General features: G+C 33.8%; 1 protein-coding gene across 1 annotated transcript in view; it reads right to left on the bottom strand.

Annotated features, from left to right (window-relative positions):
- Positions 1-20,476, bottom strand: part of PSMD14 (proteasome 26S subunit, non-ATPase 14) — a 93,050-nt gene that overhangs the window by 19,986 nt on the left and 52,588 nt on the right. The window contains exons 6-8 of the mRNA XM_024579834.4: positions 18,991-19,061; positions 17,846-17,996; positions 2,641-2,748 (exon numbers count right to left, since the gene is read on the bottom strand). Coding sequence (XP_024435602.1) covers positions 2,641-2,748; positions 17,846-17,996; positions 18,991-19,061 — 330 coding nt within the window. The remainder of the gene's footprint in view (positions 1-2,640; positions 2,749-17,845; positions 17,997-18,990; positions 19,062-20,476) is intronic.

Below are 20,476 nucleotides of genomic sequence, written 5' to 3'. Positions count from 1 at the left end.
CCTGGGAAGCTAGCCACCTTTTATTGCACTGTTTGTAGGACAATATTTTAGATTTACTTACAGTGCTTAGCTTACTTGGTTCTTGGATATCCTGACCCTTGTTTTCTTTGCTCAAAGCCTGCCACCCTTGCAAGAAGAAAGTTCTGCCTAGGTGGTACTCAGCACCAGTCTAAGATGCTATCTACGCTAGACAAAGAATGGTTTAGAGGAGGAACTAGACAAAGGGGAGTTTTGAGATGCTGTTGATTAACTTTCAGATGATTTCTATGCCTCTCTAGTTAATCGTTAGAGTACAGCTTTACAATTTTGTTGATATGACAAATTTAAAACAAGTACATAAATAATCATCACAGTGAAATGAATGTCAAAATCGATCAATCACCACTGAATTGTTTATATTTCTGTATTCACAAAATAATACGAAGTCCCATATATTAACAAAAATGCCTATAGTATAAGCATTATTCTTTCCCCTCTCTACCTGGATTATTAATGGCTTATCTTATTTAAAACATGAAATTTAATTTAAAAATCCTTCCAACCAAAGGTAAGTAATACAAACATTTTGGTGTAAATATGTAGGCACAGTTTATAAAATATGTATTTGCAACATGCATATCTTATTTTATAGTCTTTTTCTTAACATATTAGGAACTTCCGTCAAGTTATTAAATACTAGTGTCCAATAAAATCATAATTGTTCAGCATTACTAGAAGAATAGCAAAAAAAAAAAAAAAAAAAACCTGTTAGAAAAGCATAGTGACCAGCAGCATGAGTGGTTACTGTCAGGTTTCTATCCTCATTACTTGCAAGTTGATTTAGGAGCAAGACCCATCTCAACACGAACTAGTTTTCATTTAAAATAAAAACTATGGCCTTTCTGTATAACTTCTGATCCTGAAGTTAAAAATTCCATTCACTTCATGTTCTTCTGGGTTGCTTTCTTTGTAGTTTGTCTTACAAAACTAAGAAAGTGTTTTAAGGCGTAGCTTTGCTCTGTCACTTTTTGGCTTGATCCCATTTGAGTGTCTTAGTATTAAAATTGTCTTAATACTGTAAAGCACCCAGATAGATGTCATTCTGATGGGCGCTATATAAACTGTGAAATAAATATATTTACAGATTTTAATTGGAAGGCAAAAAAAAACTAAAATAAGAAAACCTAACGATGCTATAGCTGTTATATACTATATTCACAGGTCCTTTCAAATTGGGTTTGGAACCTGCTTTACAAGGTCTGCCTTATATTACAGACTACAAGGTAGGACCAAAAAAATACAAAGTGGATAGTATAGAAAAAAAAAAGATTTCAAAATATTGATTATACTCAATTTTTAAGGTCAACAAGCAGTGTTTAAATGTAAAAGATGAAATATGCAACAGGTGGCTGTTGACTTGCAATTAGTAAAAACTTCTGTCAGAGACATACCATGCAGTAATCACAATGATCTTGCACTGTGAGATGCTACTTAACCTTTTGCAAAAAAATAAAAATAACGAAGTAGTATGATGCTATGGGGGTTCATAAGAAAGGTCATTATCACAGGCTAAACAGGTCCAATAATATATTCTCTTGGAACATGCAAGCATGGGCTTGTCTGTACCAATCAAAAACATTGGTAGCCTGTTTCATACTCATTATACTTTGCAGTTTTCCCTGACTTATAATTTTTTCCCCCAAAACAACACAACACAAATCCTTTGAAACAGAACATTTCATTCTGATGAAGATTTCAGATGAGTGACTGCTGCAAAAGTAAATGTATAAAAGTAGTTATTAAAGTATACAAAGGCTTAACCATGGTTAACTATGAAAACCACAATTCCCCAAAGCCAATGGTACGACAGAGCAAGGTTTCAGAGGGGAAACAGCAATAGCTGCTATAAAGTCTTTGTCTGTGTGTTCTATGTAACCAAACATGTATTTCTGTCTTTTTAATTAATCTTAAGAGAAGCAATTAACTACATAGACACAGGTTGTGGTGCATTTAAAAGCACATTTAAAATCATTTTTGCACACTATAAAGATTTGTGGAAAAACAATGAGGCATGTGAATGACACAAAGAAAACATTACTCACTCAGGAGGATATTAAGTGTCTGAATAACTGGAACAAAGGTGGTAGACATCACTTCAAACAACATATAATCTCTTATCAAAGGTAATATATAGATGTTTTGTAGGATTTGTTTTAAAGGAGATTAAACAGAAAAAATAGAAAACTTTAAGTACTATTTAGGAATTGTTCCTGGGGACTTCTTAAAGTTTACATCAATTTTCTTATTATTTGTTGCTATGAGAAATGTCTACTTACCAATTAAGAATGATACTTAACATACTCCACCTGAAACTCCTATTGATCCTTTATTGCCAATTTTAACCATGCAAGACTCTACTATGCTCCCCAAAAGAGTATCCTCAAACTATGAGGGAAGTTTGAAGACTACACTAAAAACTAGCCCATATACGAGCAAATCTAACGTTTGCATCAATATCTCCATAACCTTTTAAAGCACAAAAAAATTAATTGTAAACAAATTAAAATGCTAAGTAGAATCTTAGATCTTAGAATGGCCATTCATACCAGATTTTAAAATATAAAACACAGTTTTTAACACATTATCAAATGCGGGCATTACCTGGATAGATGGCTTATTTAAGTGACCCAGATTTGAGGTGGTTTGTCTTGGTTCATGTCCTAGGACCATCATATTAGCATTGATCAATCTGAAGGCATCAATAACAACCTGTAAAAACAAGGTGTCAGGTCAATTCTTTTTAAAAAAGCAAGTGATGATGCCAACCAACAGTGGACAAGGCATGATCAACTTGCATCTGTTTCTGGCCTATTTCCAGAAAATCATTTAATTATAATATTAATAAAAAAGCACCTCCTGCTGACTGTGCCATCAGCACACCACCCTCGATCTTGTAATGTAAGGTGACACCAATTATTGCAATTTTCATGAAGCAGTAAAGAAAAATATTAAATATTAACTTTGCATCTTTATTATTGAAATACTTTATTACTAAACTTACACCAAACAGCCTTCATCAGTGTGCATATGTTTGTTACCTAAATTTTACCTAATCAAAATGAATGACAAAGAGAAACTAAAACTGTAAGTGAGCACAAGCTAAGGGACCACAACTAAAGCCCAGTCCTGTCACATCAATTATACCACCACAGTACTTGAAATGACAACAAAATTACAACCAGCAAGGTATTTGCTCGACGTATTTTCTTCTAGTCAGATACCTTTTATTTCTTGTGACTATAAAAGACTTTATACCTTGTCTGATGGCCTTAAGTATCCAAGCCCATGGCAAGAATAGGAGGCACGACACAAGAAAACCAAGGTCATCTGTGCTTTAAGCCAGGACCATGGTACAGAATGAAATGGCCCTAGGCTCACAGTAAAGAAATAACAATACGTATCCTCTTTGTGCAAAGAAGAGTTCAAATTCTTGCATGATAAAATGTCATGTTAGCTCTTATATATTAAGGGTTTTAACAAGAATCACATACTCTCTTACAGCTTTTTTCTGTTCATTACCATCGATTTGAAAAAACTCATTAAAGCTTTTAAATGTTGTGAAGTTTTAAGTAAAGCACTAGGACTTTATGACAGATGCCTCTTTCAGGGGAGTGAAATCAATTACTGAGAGAATAAACTCAATACATTTATCACCTAAAAAGAAACTTAAAGCAAGATAATATAGTACTTCTAAATTTGTTTTTAATGGTGTTAAGCAACTGGGATTTATCAATGTTTTAAAAGCTATTGCTAACTAGACCAGTTCTCATTTGTATAATTATTATTTGAGGATACCAAGAGATTAAAATAAAATTTATATTCAAGTTAATCCAATCCACTCTGCCAAAACATCTGTTTGTGATTAAGCATTACTATACATTATATGCTAAAGAACAAGATTAGAAGGAAGGAAGGAAGGGAGGGGAGGAGGAAGGGAGGGAGGGAGACAAAAATCACCCTTCCTAAAGGTTGTCACAAAGGGTCAAGAGTTCCAAAGGGTACAAACTTAGATCAAATCATTATGACAGGTGAATCAAAGGCCTACCCACTCTGGTTGGAAATAAAAAATTAAAACAATCAACTTTGAATGTGGCCGTTATTTCTGTTTGAATTTCCCCAAAGATTCCTCTTGCCTCAAAATTAAGTATCCTCAGAACATACATGATTTAATAGTTTGTGAAAACTACTTTTTCTTGTTACACAATAACTATACTCCAGACTTAAATTTCACATTTATATATAAATAAATATGGCCTAGGTTTAGACCTCTTCCTTATACTTAAAAAATTTTCTAATCATGTTTTCTCATAAAGCATTAATAGAAATAGGTATCAATGTCAGACATTATAATAAATACTTTAAAACAGTTGTTTAAAATTTTCTAACATTTTCTACTAAAAAGCACATAAAATTAAATTAAAATTTAGACAAAAGAAAAGTGAGCATTTTGATAGATAGATGTACAACTTAAATAAATACAGAATTAAGAATTGCTACCCTTACTATTAGTGGTAAAAATATTTAAGAGCAAAACATCATTGTGGTGCAATTGTTTATTTAGAATACTTTGATTCCAGCTTAAGGTTTCAGTAAAATCATTTGTAGGGAAAAAAAAAAAACCCAATTCTACAAAACCATGAAAATTCCATTACATATCACAACAAAATGCCTATAGACTTTTTTTTATATTGAACACTTTCAAACTAAAACAGAAGACAGCTACTTTACATGCATAAATTTCTGTAAAATTTCCCTGGAATGATATAAGCAGGTGTGAAACTTCATGAAAAGGAAATAAAAATACCAGCTAAGTAGATAGCATGATCAGCTGAAAACAAATCTGAATAAAATTTTTAAATTCTATTTAAAACTTAGGAGGAAATTCAAGAATTTAATATACTGTTCAACTAATAAATGATGGCTTATGTGAATGACATGTCTAGATAGGCCATTCCTGAGCAGCAATATGATAGATAGCCAACAGAAAATGAATACACTAGGATGAAAGGAATTTGGGGCCATCACTATAGCAACTGTCTTGAGGAAACTAACATGTTCAACAACCTGCAGACCAAAATTAGATTTAGTACGCAATAAAAGTATAAATGTGGCAATATAGTCTACATTTTAATTTCTGTAAAATTTTATAATTGCTTTTTGCACTATGAGAGTAAGTAGGTTTCTTCTTTAGAGCAACCTATCAAAATAGACTCATTAATGTCCAGTACACTAATGAGCAATGGGTAAAGAAGGTGTTAATTATGCCACGGTAAGATTCAAGAAAAAGCCCTAGTGAGCACGTGGAGGTGTGTACAAGCTGAAGGCACTTGTCCACGTTTATGTGTTTACAACATGAAGCAATAGAAAGACAAGCAAAGTGGTCACTCCAGGGTTAAGAATGGAAATCTTACATACAATATACCGAGCCAAGAACCCCCACAGATTAATTAAGGTATGAGGGGGACAGGGGAAATAATCCATTTTTGCGGCTATATGAATTTTCTAAAGAGTTTGTTTTAAAGTATATGTACATTAAATCAGTTCAGTTTATGTCTTACAAATCCAAACAGTAACTTAGCCAAAAACTTACACAAAAACTACTTCATATATGTAATAAAAACTTGCAAGCTAAAGTATGACTATTTTCAGGAATACAATGTTTTTGTAATTCCCTTCCATGCTGAAGTCCTACACACTACACTGAATCTCTATTCACCAGCCTGATCATTTAATTTTTTCTGGTACAAGTGCCTTGAGACTTTTCAGAGGTCACTGCAACAGTAGACAGCTTATAACACAACCATTAGCAGTTTGGCTAGCTTAGGGAAACCTCTTACTTTCCTTTTTTGTTTATTATCACTGCATGAATCTGCAGCATATGATAGTTTATAATTTCTCAGGCTTGTTAAATTCATGTTAAAGGTCTGTTTTCTTGTTGAATAAATTTTGTTCATATAATGCTGCCTATTTCATACACTCAGTCTTTAATAGCACCTTTGGTCTATGCGCAACTCACAGATCAAAACAGAGGACTAAAATAGGGGTTGATGATGCTATTTACATGTGTGATTCCTGCTGTCTTCTTGTTAGTAGCTTTAATATAATAGAAGACCTTGTCTGTTTTGTAATTAACACATCTTTACTGGAGAGATATTTGGAAGTGATTGCTGTGAATATACTGGTTAGTAAAATAAACACAATCACACACCACTTTCTGTTATCAGACAAATTTGTGAATTGTACACATTATATTCCAGATCAACAAACTGTGATATAACAGCCAAGTAGAAGACACATATTTATATAACCCTTTATTTTTCTGAAAATATGTATTCACTCTGACCTTGCAAATATAATTAGCTTGTGGGATGTGCAGATTTCAGTACCATGGTTGCTTTACTAATTGCAACTCTTGGAAATAGATACTAAATATTTGGAAGCTGCCAATACAAAATAAAAACTACATCTTTTTTGTACATCTGTCTTAGCTTATAAAAGCAAAATAGTTTTAAAAACAATACTGTGTTCCATATTTATTTCTAGCACACCCAGGGGTCAAGGACCTATCATTTCAATTACATAATGAATATGGTTTAGGACTCAAAACTAATTATTACTGAATTCAGCTTAATCCATTTTTTTGGCTTCTTTCATGACTATAGTACAGTTTATCCAATATGCTATTTATTTTTAAATTCATGTTTTCATATCAACTGTTAGGTCACTGAAAGACTAAACTAATTTGTAAAGCAGCAATCTATAGTTCCCAATTTTTACATACAAAGGAAGCAAAGGTCTTAAAATTAGTTTAATACAAAGGTGTTTGAAAGAAAAATGCATAAGCACTTCTGGCAATAGTTAGTATAATTCAAAATACTCTCTTTTTATAAAAAGATTTTTTAAATTTATTTTTAGAGGAAGGGAGGGAGAAAGGGAGGGAGATAAATATCAATGTGTGGTTGCCTCTCACACCCCCTACTGGGGACCTGGCCTGCAACCCAGGCATGTGCCCTGACTGGGAATCGAACCAGCGACCCTTTGGTTCACAGGCTGGTGCTCAATCCACTGAGCTTTATCAGCCAAGGCTCCCCTCTCCTTTTTTTTAACAGTAGCTGCTGCTTTTGGCATTTCCAGTTGTACTTATATTGAGGTCAATGACTATGGGAGGTGTTTGCATGTAAAATGAACTAGAATAACTTTTTTAAAAGCTTGAAAAAAAGTTTTAAGGCCTCAAAATCAAAGTCAAACATCAAAAAAGGGAAAGAGAGTTACAATTCAGTTACCAGTTAAGTTACATATTTAAAATCATATAAACCCACCACCATATAAAATTGAGTCTCTCAATGACTATAAAAATGCTAAGTGTGGAAAGAAAAGCAACACTCCATATCAAATATCCTTTATCACCTAGAAATGACCTGTTATCAACTGCTTAGGCTATTTCCAGAGTCTTTAAAAATTAAGGGTTCACGTGACCTGGGAAGTACTGCTGGGGTTTGTGACCATGTTGTTACTTCTGCTGTCATGCACTGCCAGACATCTATAAGAGAAAAGCATCTTATGTCTCTTGCAAGCCCACAGCATAAAAAATTCAAAGAAATCTTACTTTTTATGCCATTTCCAATGAAAAGCACTAAGAACTAAAACTGACTCATGCCAAACGCATATCACTGAATCGCTGTGATTTCCTAGTCTCAAGTTTGCAACACGGAAATTATTTATAAAATGTCAATTTTAGCTCTGGAAAAGAAATTCCTCTGTGTATGTACATTTTCTCTCTTCATCCTTGGAGAATTGCTTACTGTAGCTAGAGAGCTGTAGTACAACTTCAATATATTGGGAAAAAAGGGGGAAGGGGTGGAACTGGCATAATGTATCTTTTTTTTGACAAGTGAAGACATGCACCAAAATTCAGACAGAAAAGCCACAAGTTTTGAACACATATACCTTAGTGAAAACAAATTGATCTTTAGAAAACTATTATGGCAAAAGATAATTAGACAGTTTTAGATTCATGAAACTTTTTTTTTTAAGATTTATTTATTTTTAGAGAGCGGGGAAGGGAGGAAGAAGAGAGGGAGAGAAACATCAATGTGCAGTTGCCTCTCGAGCACCCCCCACCAGGGACCCAGCCCACAACCCAGGCATGTGCCCTGACTGGGAACAGCACCTGCAACCCCTTGGTTTGCAGGCCAGCACTCAGTCCACTGAGCCACACCACCCAGGGCAGATTCACGAAACTTTGTTAAAAAATATGTAGTTAAGTCTTAAAGTTTTGGCATGATTTTTTACTGTATGCAAATAGTCACTATGGTACAGGTGTTTAAATGCTTGAGATACTCTGATGTCAGAATCCTGCCAAGTTAGAATTCTGGATCTATCACTTGCTAGTAAGTGATGTTATTTAACCTTTCAATGTCTCCATTTGTGCACGACTGACACCTTACAGAATTGGTGATATGATTAAATAAAACAATATAGGTGCACCTGTCCCATAGTTCCTAATGTTAGTAACCTGGCCATCATGGAGTTGCCCACCTCAGATTTCCTTTCGAATCTGCTGTAGAGAGCACAGCTGACTCACAACCTCCATATGCTACACCTTTACGTCCTCAGGGGTGATCCCCAGGTCATGCTTTCCTTGGGATGCTCCCAGCCAATGACTGAGCATGACAGCGGTACTACAACCTAGCCATTCCTGCCAAATAAGGGATTCTTTTTCTTCTTCTTCTTTAAGATTTTATTTATTTTTAGAGAGAGGAGAAGGAGGAAGGAGAAAGGGAGGGAGAGAAACATCAGTGTGTGGTTGCCTCTCATATGCCCCCTACTGGGGACCTGGCCCACAACCCAGGCATGTGTCCTGACTGAGAATCGAACCTGTGCCCCTTTGGTTCACAGGCCAGTGCTCAATCCACTGAGCCACACCAGCAAGGGCCCAATAAGGGATTCTTCTAAAGGGAAACTGCCTCAAAGACTCACTATCAGCCTGACTGAAACTTTCTCAGAAATATGCTGCTGTCTGATGTTAATCCTACCCAATCCTACCTTTCCTTTCTCTTCCTGCACTGCTGTCTGAAGGGTCTACCCTTTATCCACTACAGGTGTCTCCCCTAATAATCTCTTGCATATCTAGTCCCATTTTGCCATCTGCTTCTTGGAACATTAACACAACTACAACACTAAACAAAGCAGAGTACTACAAAGCAGAGTAAGTGTTAAAGTTAGAATAAAGTTACCCCCCAAATCAAATCAGAATCATAGATTTGACACCCACAAACACTTGGCATATGAAATCTTCAAAAGGAAATTAAGCAGAAACATTTAAAAGCATGTATTTCCCTAGGAAAATTCCTAATTAAAATAAAAATAGCGTGGGGGGAAAATGCAGACAACTGTAATTGAACAATAAAATAATTTAAAAAATAAAAATAAAAATAGCATACAGTTGCAATGCATATTATCACACTTAAAAAATAACAGTATGCCTAGAATCTTCACACTCCTGCAAGACAGGTATTTCCAGACTTTGTGTGACAAATGCATAGTGAATTTAAAAACTGAACTCCTCAGGAGACTATTAATGAGCCAGAAGAGACTGTCAACTCAAGGTCATTGGTCTGACGTGAACACAGGGTATCAAGTCTATCTGGTGGCTACTGAGTTGGCCTACACAAAATGAACAGATTCCACATTCCTTTCCAGTAGACAAAGTAAAGCAGGACAATTGGTATACTTATTCACAATTCCATATAAAGTTAAGGGATAAAAGGCTGGGCCTTGACTATGTTAGCAAGGCGGCAGGGAGGGTGAATGAGAGGAACAAAGGACTTACATACATTTGTTGAATTTAACATCACCTTCAAAGAAAAATGCAAATATATCTTTCAAACTGCCATCTCTCAATAGGCAAGGTCAGTTTCATAGGAAAAATATGCAAAGATGCATAGAAAAATATGCACAGAAATTACTTTTCTGTGTATCACTTTTCCATATTTTTACTGGGCTTATTAATTAAATGACTGTATAGAAATTATCTAATCCTTTCAACAACTAAGAGGTAGGCATTAATATTCTCAATTTATGGATGAGGAAACTGAAAATCAGAGGACTTGAATTAATTAAATGAGAGGACACAACCAGCAAGTGATACCATAATGATCTGTTCCATACACAGCAGCGCCAAAGCCAGCATTCCTCATCATCAAGCTGTGTGATGTAACAGTTATCCTAACACAAGCGCAAGAAAAAACCACTATTAGATTCAGTTACTTGACAGGAAGGTTTGAGTCTTACCGCCGAATGTCCATTTCTCAGCAGAATACCTGACACAAATAATATATGGTGCAGAATAAATATCTATTGAAATGAAATGCTCCAAGAAAGTTGTTTTGGGTATTATTTTATATATAGTTTTACTATTCATGTCTATTTTCAGCTTCCAAATAAGAGACATTCATTCTCTATAAAAATCTAATCACTGGCTTAACAAAATATACACTTGCCATTTCCTCAGTTTCGAATTCATGAACAACTCTTCTATGGCATGGTGAACTGAAAAACTCAGAACATCACAAAGCACTAACTTGTGTTTAATTTGGAATAAAAACTGCATATAATAAAGGCATTTGAAATGTAAAAAGTGGCAGCAGGCATCTATTAATTAGGTTACTAGCAGTCTAAGAATAACCAATGAGGAATCATCTATGACTCAGAAGAAAATTTACCATCATCGGCCCTACCCTCTTCAGGAAATTACAATGTTAACAACATATTAAAACCACCAAAACTAAGTCCCAGGTCCAGAAACATCCTCGCAATTAACAAGACCTAATGTCAAATTATTTAAATATGGTTGTAAGCAAGTAATATACTTGGGCTATGCAATGGCCTCTTGTACAAAGCCATGTTTCCATTTTTCGTTACAATACTGGCATCAAGGACAGGGAGTGAATGTTATTCTTCTCTGTCTTCAGTTGTATAAGTGGCATGGAGTAGTGATCAATAAGTGTCTGTTGAATTAATGACCAGGGATTAAACTGGGGAAACAAAAGCATTAAAGAAGCAAAAGGAGTCAATAAATAATATATCTATAATATTCTTATAGATAATGGGACATTGTTTTAAAGGTTTTCCTTTTTCTTAACTGAAACAGTGGGAATCAAACTAATTTGAAGCACATTTGTATCATTCAAAATGTATAGCAAGTACTAAACAATAGTAAATTAGCTCAGACAGTGTATTATTAATATAGAAGCTCTATATTAAAAGACCTACACTAAAAACTGTTATATTTATATGATTTATCCTTCTTAGACTTGTAAACATAAAATTGCTTTAAGATTCCCAGCTGACAATTTCTGATTATATTAGCAAATGTTAAACTATTACATTTGTCGGGGATACTATAGGTACATTAGCACCTATGATATTTCCTTAGATATCCTCACAGATTAAATCTAATGCTATTATAAAACTTCAAATTGATAACAAAAGTGAAAAACAGAAAGAAAACAAAAGATAAAACAGTAACTAAACTTGTTCCAAGAGTTGGGTGCATATGCTCACAAAGTTATATTAAAAGTGAAAATAGAATATGTGTGTGTCCTATTTTCTACTTTTCTCTTTCAGTAAGGAAAACTACATGAAGAAAAGGTGTGTGTGTATGTACAATTTGAGATTAGGACTATCTATCCCTAATTGACCACTGTGGGATAGTGATCAAAAGAAAATCTTACGAATAACAGCTATTCTAAATATCTTGCACTACCTTTAGAAAAAAAATGACATGTTAAACTTGAACTCGAGCTCTGATTATACGCAATTCAAATTCATCAAGGCTAATGTCTATGAACAAACTGACTCACTGACCCCATCAATTTCATGCATTAAACAAATGACTCTGACTGCTAATGTATAAAAATTACTTACTAAGCCTCACAAAAGTTAACTGTAGTTTTTTATTTTTAATTTATTTTTCTTTTTTTTTTAAGATTTTAAAATTTATTTTTAGAGAGAGGGGAAAGGAGGGAGAAAGAGAGGGAGAGAAACATCAATTTGCCTCTCACATGACCCCCGCTGGGGACCTGGCCCACAACCCAGACATGTGCCCTTACTAGAAATCAAAGCAGCGACCCTCTGGTTCGCAGCCTGTGCTCAATCCACTGAGCTACACCAGTCAGGGCAACTGTAGTTTTTTATATGCTGATAGCCAAACTGGTAACAGCTGACCACTGACACATTCATTCCTTATTTTATTTTATAAACATTATTAAGAAAATTACTTTTGCCAGACAACATATAAATTCCAAGACATAAAAACGTTTCACCCCAAAAGAGGCCCCAATCTGTGGGGAAGACAACACATGGACAGATGAATGAAACACAAAACCGCCCTGGCTGGTATGGCTCAGTGGATTGAGCACTGGCCTGAGAATGGAAAGGTTGGTGGTTCAATTCCCTAATCAGGGCACATGCCTGTGTTGCTGGCCAGGTCCCCAGTTAGGGATGTGCAAGAGGCAACTGATTGATGTATCTCTCACACATCAATGTTTCTCTTTCTTTCTCCTTCTTTCTAAAAATAAACACACAAAATCTTAAAAAAAAACCCCACATACACAAAATGGTTTTAAATGCAATACATTTAATCACTTCAAAGGCCAGAATATTCATTTTCCTCTTCATCAGCATGCCCCAGAGAAATATACTGGAAAATAGTAACTGCTCAATAAAAATTAGCTGAATCAGAAGAGCATTCATAAATTCTTCAGTATGTACAAAACTCAAGAAGGGAAAGTTTTCATTTCTTTAATAGTTATTACCTTCATCCTCCTAAAGTAGGCAAGTTAGTAAATAATTTATAGACTTATTTTTAACAGTTTTCAGAGATATTCACATTTTAAAAATATGCTAGTTGTTAATTATTTTAAGTATCAATTATTATAATCTTCAGAATAAAAAGTATTGCATGCCTCCTATTATGACATGTGCATGCTAACCATTACATAAATAATTTCAAAATACAATATTATGGTAGTTACTAAAATCTGTTTTACAGATGACAAATTTGAGGCTCAAGAAGATTTGGTAACTTGCTCAAGGTCATACTGTAAAGATACAAAAATGAAGTTCTAATACAGGCCTGACCGCAGAGCCTGTGCTCTTCATTACTCTATGTCCTCCTTGCTTTTATGATATGTTTTAAAAAATATATTTATTTTTTAAAAGATTTTATTTATTTATTTTCAGAGAGAGAGAGGGGAAGGTAGGGAGAAAGAGTGGGAGAGAAACACTGATACATGAGAGACACATGGATCGTGGCCCTCAATTCACTGAGCCACACCAGACAGGGCTGATATTTTTTTTAAATGATAGAAAGTTAAAACAAAACCATTAGTTAAGTAGTTTAAAATCTCCACCATCTTAAAAGTTTCCAATAACAAAATTTCTTGGTAAATACAATGTGTACCCACTTTCCTGAAAAATACGTATCTTGAAGACACTTGAAAATTAAAAGATGTTCAGAGCTCCATCTTTTTCTGTAAAATATTGATTAAAAACATAACAAAACCTACTTACTTTACATTCTAATATATCTATGAGAGAAGAATGAACAAAAAGGTAAGCAGAACCTGGGATGGTACTGTTCCTACATTCCTCCCCGGAGGTGCTAGTTCTTCTTTTCTGAGTGATGTCCTGTCCGTCCCTCAAAGCTCAGTCCATGCTTCATCTATTTTGTGCAGCCTATATCCATGACTCCCTTTTTCTAATTTAATTTGCAATTACTGCGTTTCCTATGAAAGCAGTACTTTATTGCATATTAGTACCTAGAAGGTTCCAAGTATGTGTTGAATTATACATCTCTAGTAACCAATTTAATACTGAGTTACAGAAACTAAGCTGTATCAGTGTAATTTGTATTCTATCAGTATGCAATGTAGGATTATTGGCATACAGTTGGCATAACGTTATCTGGCTCACAAGTAACACTAAATGTACATGACTCATTTTCTCAGAGAGACAGACATCACCTTTTCTTTATGTTGTACCACAGAATCATTAGCATGCAGGTATGTAAGGTATATACTTAAGAAATACCTACAGATGTGATGATCTGCAGATAAACATCACATTTTTAAAAGTCCATTGAGTATTTCTGATTAAATAAAACATTTTCAAGAAGACCAAGATTTATTTGGACTAGAGGGTTATTAGTGTGTGTGTATGTTTTAATGCTTTCAGAATAGAGGACACAAAGACTGTTAGGAGTTAGCAGTTAACATTTGAACATTTTACTGACAGGAATCCTGACAAGAAAATGAGTTCTCCAAAGTAGTAATAGCTATATGCTAGCTTTATGACTTCGTACAAAGTGATTATTTTTTATGCCCTAAGGAAGAAGTATAGTCATCTTACAAGTTGAATTAACTTCTAAATTTGCTGCTGGATCAAGTCCAAATTGTGGGCTGAATATACAAGATAACAAAACATTAAGCAAGAGGGTGCCACTGTGCCACTTGAGAACTGAGATTTAAATATTTGAGTATGTGTGTTTTACAAATAAACTAAAAAAGAATCATAAAAACTACTTCACTGGTAAGTTTAGAGTAGAGCTCACTGGTAATTTGTATGTGACAACTCTCCATTTAAATTATGAATATTATCATTGATTGTCATCGATATCATTTTTAAACATTGACAGGATCATATAATATATGGAGTGATATAGATTCTTTATCATATTGTATATTTTATTATTTATGTTGGTCTCAATGGTTTTCCTTGGCATGTCACAAAAGCTGACAGGGATGAATCTAAACTGTTTTTTAAAATTAACACAACAAATACTACATGAGAAAAAATTAATGTATAATTCCTACTACAAGTAGTACAGAGAACTACTGAAACCCTATGAGAAAATGTGTAGCTTCCTCCACTGACACATGCTGAAGGGAGTGATCTATCCATGTAAGTTAAGAAAAGGCCTGTGATGACCTCTGCTCGTCTTCCATTCCTGAGTTACTCCAATGATATCACTCATCATTGTCTAATTTTGAAGAGCTTGTAAAACAGCTTGAGCTCTTAAATTTTATAAATTTAGATTTGCATCCTTTTTCTGCTGCTAAATAATGGTATGATTTGGGCAAAGTAATCTCTTTGACTCTAATTGTTTTACCCTTTCATTGATAAAGTGGAAACATCATAGTGTCTATCTGCAGAATTACTGAAAAGAATAAATGAGACAAGTTGAAATAATTATCACAACAATACCTGGTGCAGAGCAACAATTCCATAAAGACACAGTCAAGTCACACAAAAGGAAATAACACATTATGAAGTAATTGTGATTAAAAAGAAAGCATCCATGCTTACTTCATCACCCAAAAAGATAATGTTGGGATTTATAAAAATGGAAACATAAAAAATACTAGAAAGAGGTCATGTAGTAAACAGAGACCCAACTTAAATCATTTACATATAGACTGCCATATTTAATTCTTGATCTACCCATTGCCTTACTAAATATTTTGTCAGCTTTGAGAAAGCAAATGCAAGGAAGAAGAGGGCACTCTTATGTTACTCAGTTTTTACAAGTTTATATTTTTAAGTTTAATGATTTAACTAGGAACACTGGCCATGGATTTACTAGCATTTAATTTGGTTCATAGTTTTAAGAGGCCTTGGCACTGAAAATGTTAAGTTATAACCATACTCAGAACCTTGTAGATGAAGTCACGTAATTAACAAAGAACTAGATCCTACTTCAGGTAATATAATTGTAAAAATCTGTATGTTAGATACAACAAGTGATGTGAATCATCAGTGACACATATTTATACTAAAATTTTTCAAAAATATTTTGACATAAAATTAGACAGTAATACTTGTAATTTCATAATTTTAGATATATTTTTTCAAAATGCTACATTTTACCACATGAGAGCAGTCATGTGATACATGCATATTTTTAAATGCAATGCATCCTTTTAATATGAATTATATTTAATTAAAAACAATGAAAATTCCAATGTTGTATATAATCCTTAAACTAGGCTTGAAAACTAAAACTGCCATTTAGAAAACTATAAACAAGACAACCAAAAATAAAATACACATTCATTTATTTACATTCTATTTTAAGAATGCTTTATTTTACTATATATAAGTTTATATTTTCTTTTTCAAAGTGGCCACTAACACATGAGTCAACTATGAGAAAAAGTCTCTCACACTGATACAAAATAAAACTCTGTATTTAAAATGAAGCGTCAATTACTATTTGTAAACACTGTGGTAGGGAAACTTAATCAGGTATTTCTGTTACGCTTCTAAAATAAGAATCATTACTTAGATAAGTTACTAAAAAGGTTACATTAATTATCAGAGAATGAAACTTAACAAGTATTACCCTGTACTTTAATTCAGAAAACTAAAGACAAAAATCAAGGATTTTCAAATCTTTTTATCTATATCATTTAAGTAACAATACACTTAGTAAAAAAAAAAAAAAAGTAAATAAATTGAAATACAGGAATAGCAAGGATCAGAAGCTATCCATTCTGAATGGCCTAGTATATCAGCTATTATTTTTTGGTGGTTAGTTTCTGCCTCTGAAAAGCTAAATCACATCTAATAGGATCATGATTTAGAGAAGACCTCAATTTTTATTCATCATAATAATGTGATGTCAGAAAGTGTTTAACTTCAAATTCATGGCAGATAAAAACTCCACGTTGTAACCGCCAGATTAGTTTGTTTGAGCTGGTGAGCAGATGTTAATGTAATCTGCGGTACTATCAAACTCCAGGTCTGATAGATAGCAAGCTAATATTTACTTTTAAGTGCTCCAAAAATAATTTGTAAAAGCTGCATAAAAAGGATTCCATAAATGTATTGTGATTTTATTTCAACAATTATTCTACACTACAATGGAAATACATGCTCAAACAAGACACCTCAGCAGTATTTTAAAGCAGTAACCACCTAGCCAATTTCTGTATGTTCTGTAGTTTTTCTAATCCACTCTCCCTGTGGTTGAGCAAAATCGAATTGCCTCTCACATTTGCAGACAGCTCTGTGAAGGTGATAATAGAGCTGCTCCCTGCTGTCATGAGGCAGGAAATAGGAAAATGGCATATGGGGCTAGAAAGAAAGAAATAAAAAAAAGAAAGAACGAACAAACAAAAAAGAAAAAAAAAGAACTAAACAAGAACAAAAGATCTCAACAAAGAACAACTATAACCCAATATGCTTTGCAAGTTAATCTCTTTTCAGAATCATTTAGCATATTTAATTATTCGTGTGTCCTTACTCCAAAAATGTGAATGATTGACACCAAGTCTTTGGGGCAAGTTTTCATTGTCTAAAATATTTGGAATAAACAACTCCAGAATATGTCCTGCACAATATCTGCAAAACACAGCTCTTTAACTGGATTTTTAAAATGTGCCCATCCCAAATTATCTGTTAAAACAGATAATAGGGTATTATCTGTTTTAAAATAAAGGTAGAGTAATGCTTATTAAAATATTAATGAAACGTGTATAGCAGGCTTTTATTATGGTCTAACATTCCTAAATCTATGAAATAAAAAATTTAAAGATAAACGTTATGATTAGACAATAGCTGATTAAAGTGGAAACAAATCTCTAAGTAATACCAATAACACATTTATCAACTTAGAGTTTTTAAAAAAGTAAACAGGGCTTTTTGCGTAATTAAGAATTCTGCTTGAAAGAAAATAGATTTTTACTTAATGCTGCAAACAGAATGTGGCAGGAGATGCTAATAAAGACAGAATCTACTCTACCTTTCCTTTGACACTCTGAATGGGATCCACAACCACTGCCACAGCTCTCTCCGACAAGGCTTCAAAGCTCTGCTGAGTGTTGATATCCACACCAGAAAGCCAACAACCAAAGCCAGGGTGACTGTGATACCAACCAACAACCATCTCAGGCCTGAAACAAAGAGGGCATTCAGCTATTCAGAACAGAGTAAGGAATACACTTATGATATAAAAAGAACCAACACACTAACAGGCTATAAATTAAGAAGAGATGATAAACACACAGGTGTGAAAAAGCACCATTAGAAACACTGAAATCATACACCATATTATCCACAAAACATGGAAATGAATAAGTGTGACAAAGGAGTGCTATCATTAAGAGACGCACATTAGCAGTGGTAGATAAGGCTTTCAGTTTTTCACCTTGTTACCACACTTTCTCAGAGCCAGTTTTTACCCTTTCAGCATTCAAGTAAATATCTACTCTTTAACTCCTTAGCTCTGGGAGTTGGATTTTCCAGGCAGAGTATATTTTTAACAATGGACACCAGGATCCACTGTTGTGAAAGGATTAAATATCAATTAAACCAGCAGTAGAACTAGGAACTCAGTCAAAAACCAATTTGCACTGTTCTGCTCAGCTGCTGAGCCTTTTGCTAACATTAATTTTGAAGTTTTTTCCACAGTAGAAGAATTTGAGCAAGAGAATGACAACTACTGAGAGGTTTAATCTGGGGAGAAAAACTTAAAGAATATGTGAATTCTATTTGCCCTGTCTTTAAAACTCGTAAGCCTACAAATGTAATTAAATATTCAGAATCTTACTTAGTTGCAACTCTTAAATACACAGAACACATAGTCTCTTTCAAGTATAAGTGACCAGAGACTAACTCCATATACTAAACAGAGGGAAGCTACAGTACAAGATTATTACTATGTGATGGTTGAGAATTTTAACACGAAACAGTTTTCTGGCACATTTTCTTTGATTCAAGATGGAAGAGAGACTAGATAGGTGGTACATAGCACCAACAGTGATACTTCTACATTCACTACATGGCTTTTTTTCCTAGGAATGATATTCAGAAACATCCAGAATTTTTGAGATGCATTTCTGAAAATATTTCCCATTGTTCCTTTATACGATCATTTAAAATACTTACCTTCCTGTCTGCTTCAGCATATCTAACATTTTGGCTTGGAATACTGGATCAACTGCTTCCACACTGACACCCTGGTTTAAAAAGAGAAATAATTACTTTTATAACTCTGACAAAACTTTATATACAGTGTAAGTTAACAAAAAGCTACCCAAAAACCTAGGTATATTATTTTGAGCTATCAAAGTAATTTTATAGGTCTTGACACTGATATTTGATACTCACTCTGGTCATTCAATTATAAACCATACATCAGCAATAAAGCTTCTAAAATTGCCAACTACCAAATTGCTGTTAGTTCATGAATTAAGACAATTTTCAGAATCTTTTAAGAGTTTACAGCCATGGTAAAATAAAATTAAAAAAAAATAAGGAGTTTATAGTCATGGCCATGTACGTATTTATATTATATGTGTGTGTACGTTGTGTGTATATCAGAAATACCAAATAACTGAATTAACTATTTTTTGGTTGGACCTATTTAGGAAATGTACTTCCTAATGCCATTCTCTGATAACTGATAAGCATCTCACCCAAAGCTCTACTATTCAGCTATTATAATAATTAGCATTTTCAACTTTTTCCTCAGTAATATAAACACTTAAGAAAGAAATTTATTAGTTTCCCAGAGTTGTTTTGTGGGTGAATGGGTGGGTTGGAAGGGGAGGAAGTTTAGTGCTTCAGTTAGAAAGACATGGTAGATTAGGTGGTTGAATGGAAATATATGCTGTTGGCTATTACCTCAAATATAAAAGCATTCATAAAATAATTCTCCACTGGAGAAAATCTATAACCAATTCTTTTAAAAGCTGTACTACTTTGCTAGTTCAACCAGAAGATTTTAGAACATGGAACATCAAAGGCATTCGTACCATCCCTTTAGTGATAGATCACTGACATTGTAACTCCCAAAAGGCTTTCTTCTGATATCAGAAACTGGAGTCCAATCTACTTAAACCAGTTAACATAAATAATTCCTTTCCAGCAAAACTAACAGTATTTTGAATTCTAATTGAGAGTGCATACTCAAGAACAGGGGTATGCAATCTGAGGCCAACAGGCTAAGAAAGGTTTATTTATTTATTTATATTTTTTATATTTTAAAAAGATTGTTAAAAAAAAAAGAATATGAGACAGACATATGTCTTTACAGAAAAAGTTTGCTAACTCTTTGGCCAGAAGAAAAACTTTAAAATTCTACATAAAGCCTTGGCTGGTGTGGCTCAGTGTATTGAGTGCTGGTCTGTGAACCAGAAGGTCACCGGTTTGATTCCCAGTCAGGGCACACACCTGGGTTGCAGGCCAGGTCCCCAGTAGGGGGCACATGGGAGGCAGTTACACATTGATACTCTCCCCTTCTTTCTCCCTTCTTTCCCTTCTCTAAAAATAAATACATAAAATCTTTAAAAAATATAAATAAATAAAATTCTACATAGGTAAACATGGGGATTAAAATCTTCTATTTTATATTGTCAAACAAGCTTTCACA

This window comes from Desmodus rotundus, chromosome 2, assembly GCF_022682495.2.
Source record: "Desmodus rotundus isolate HL8 chromosome 2, HLdesRot8A.1, whole genome shotgun sequence".
Lineage (NCBI taxonomy): Eukaryota > Metazoa > Chordata > Mammalia > Chiroptera > Phyllostomidae > Desmodus > Desmodus rotundus.
The sequence above is the reverse complement of the archived record's forward strand: the minus strand, read 5'-3'. Positions and strand labels throughout refer to the sequence as shown.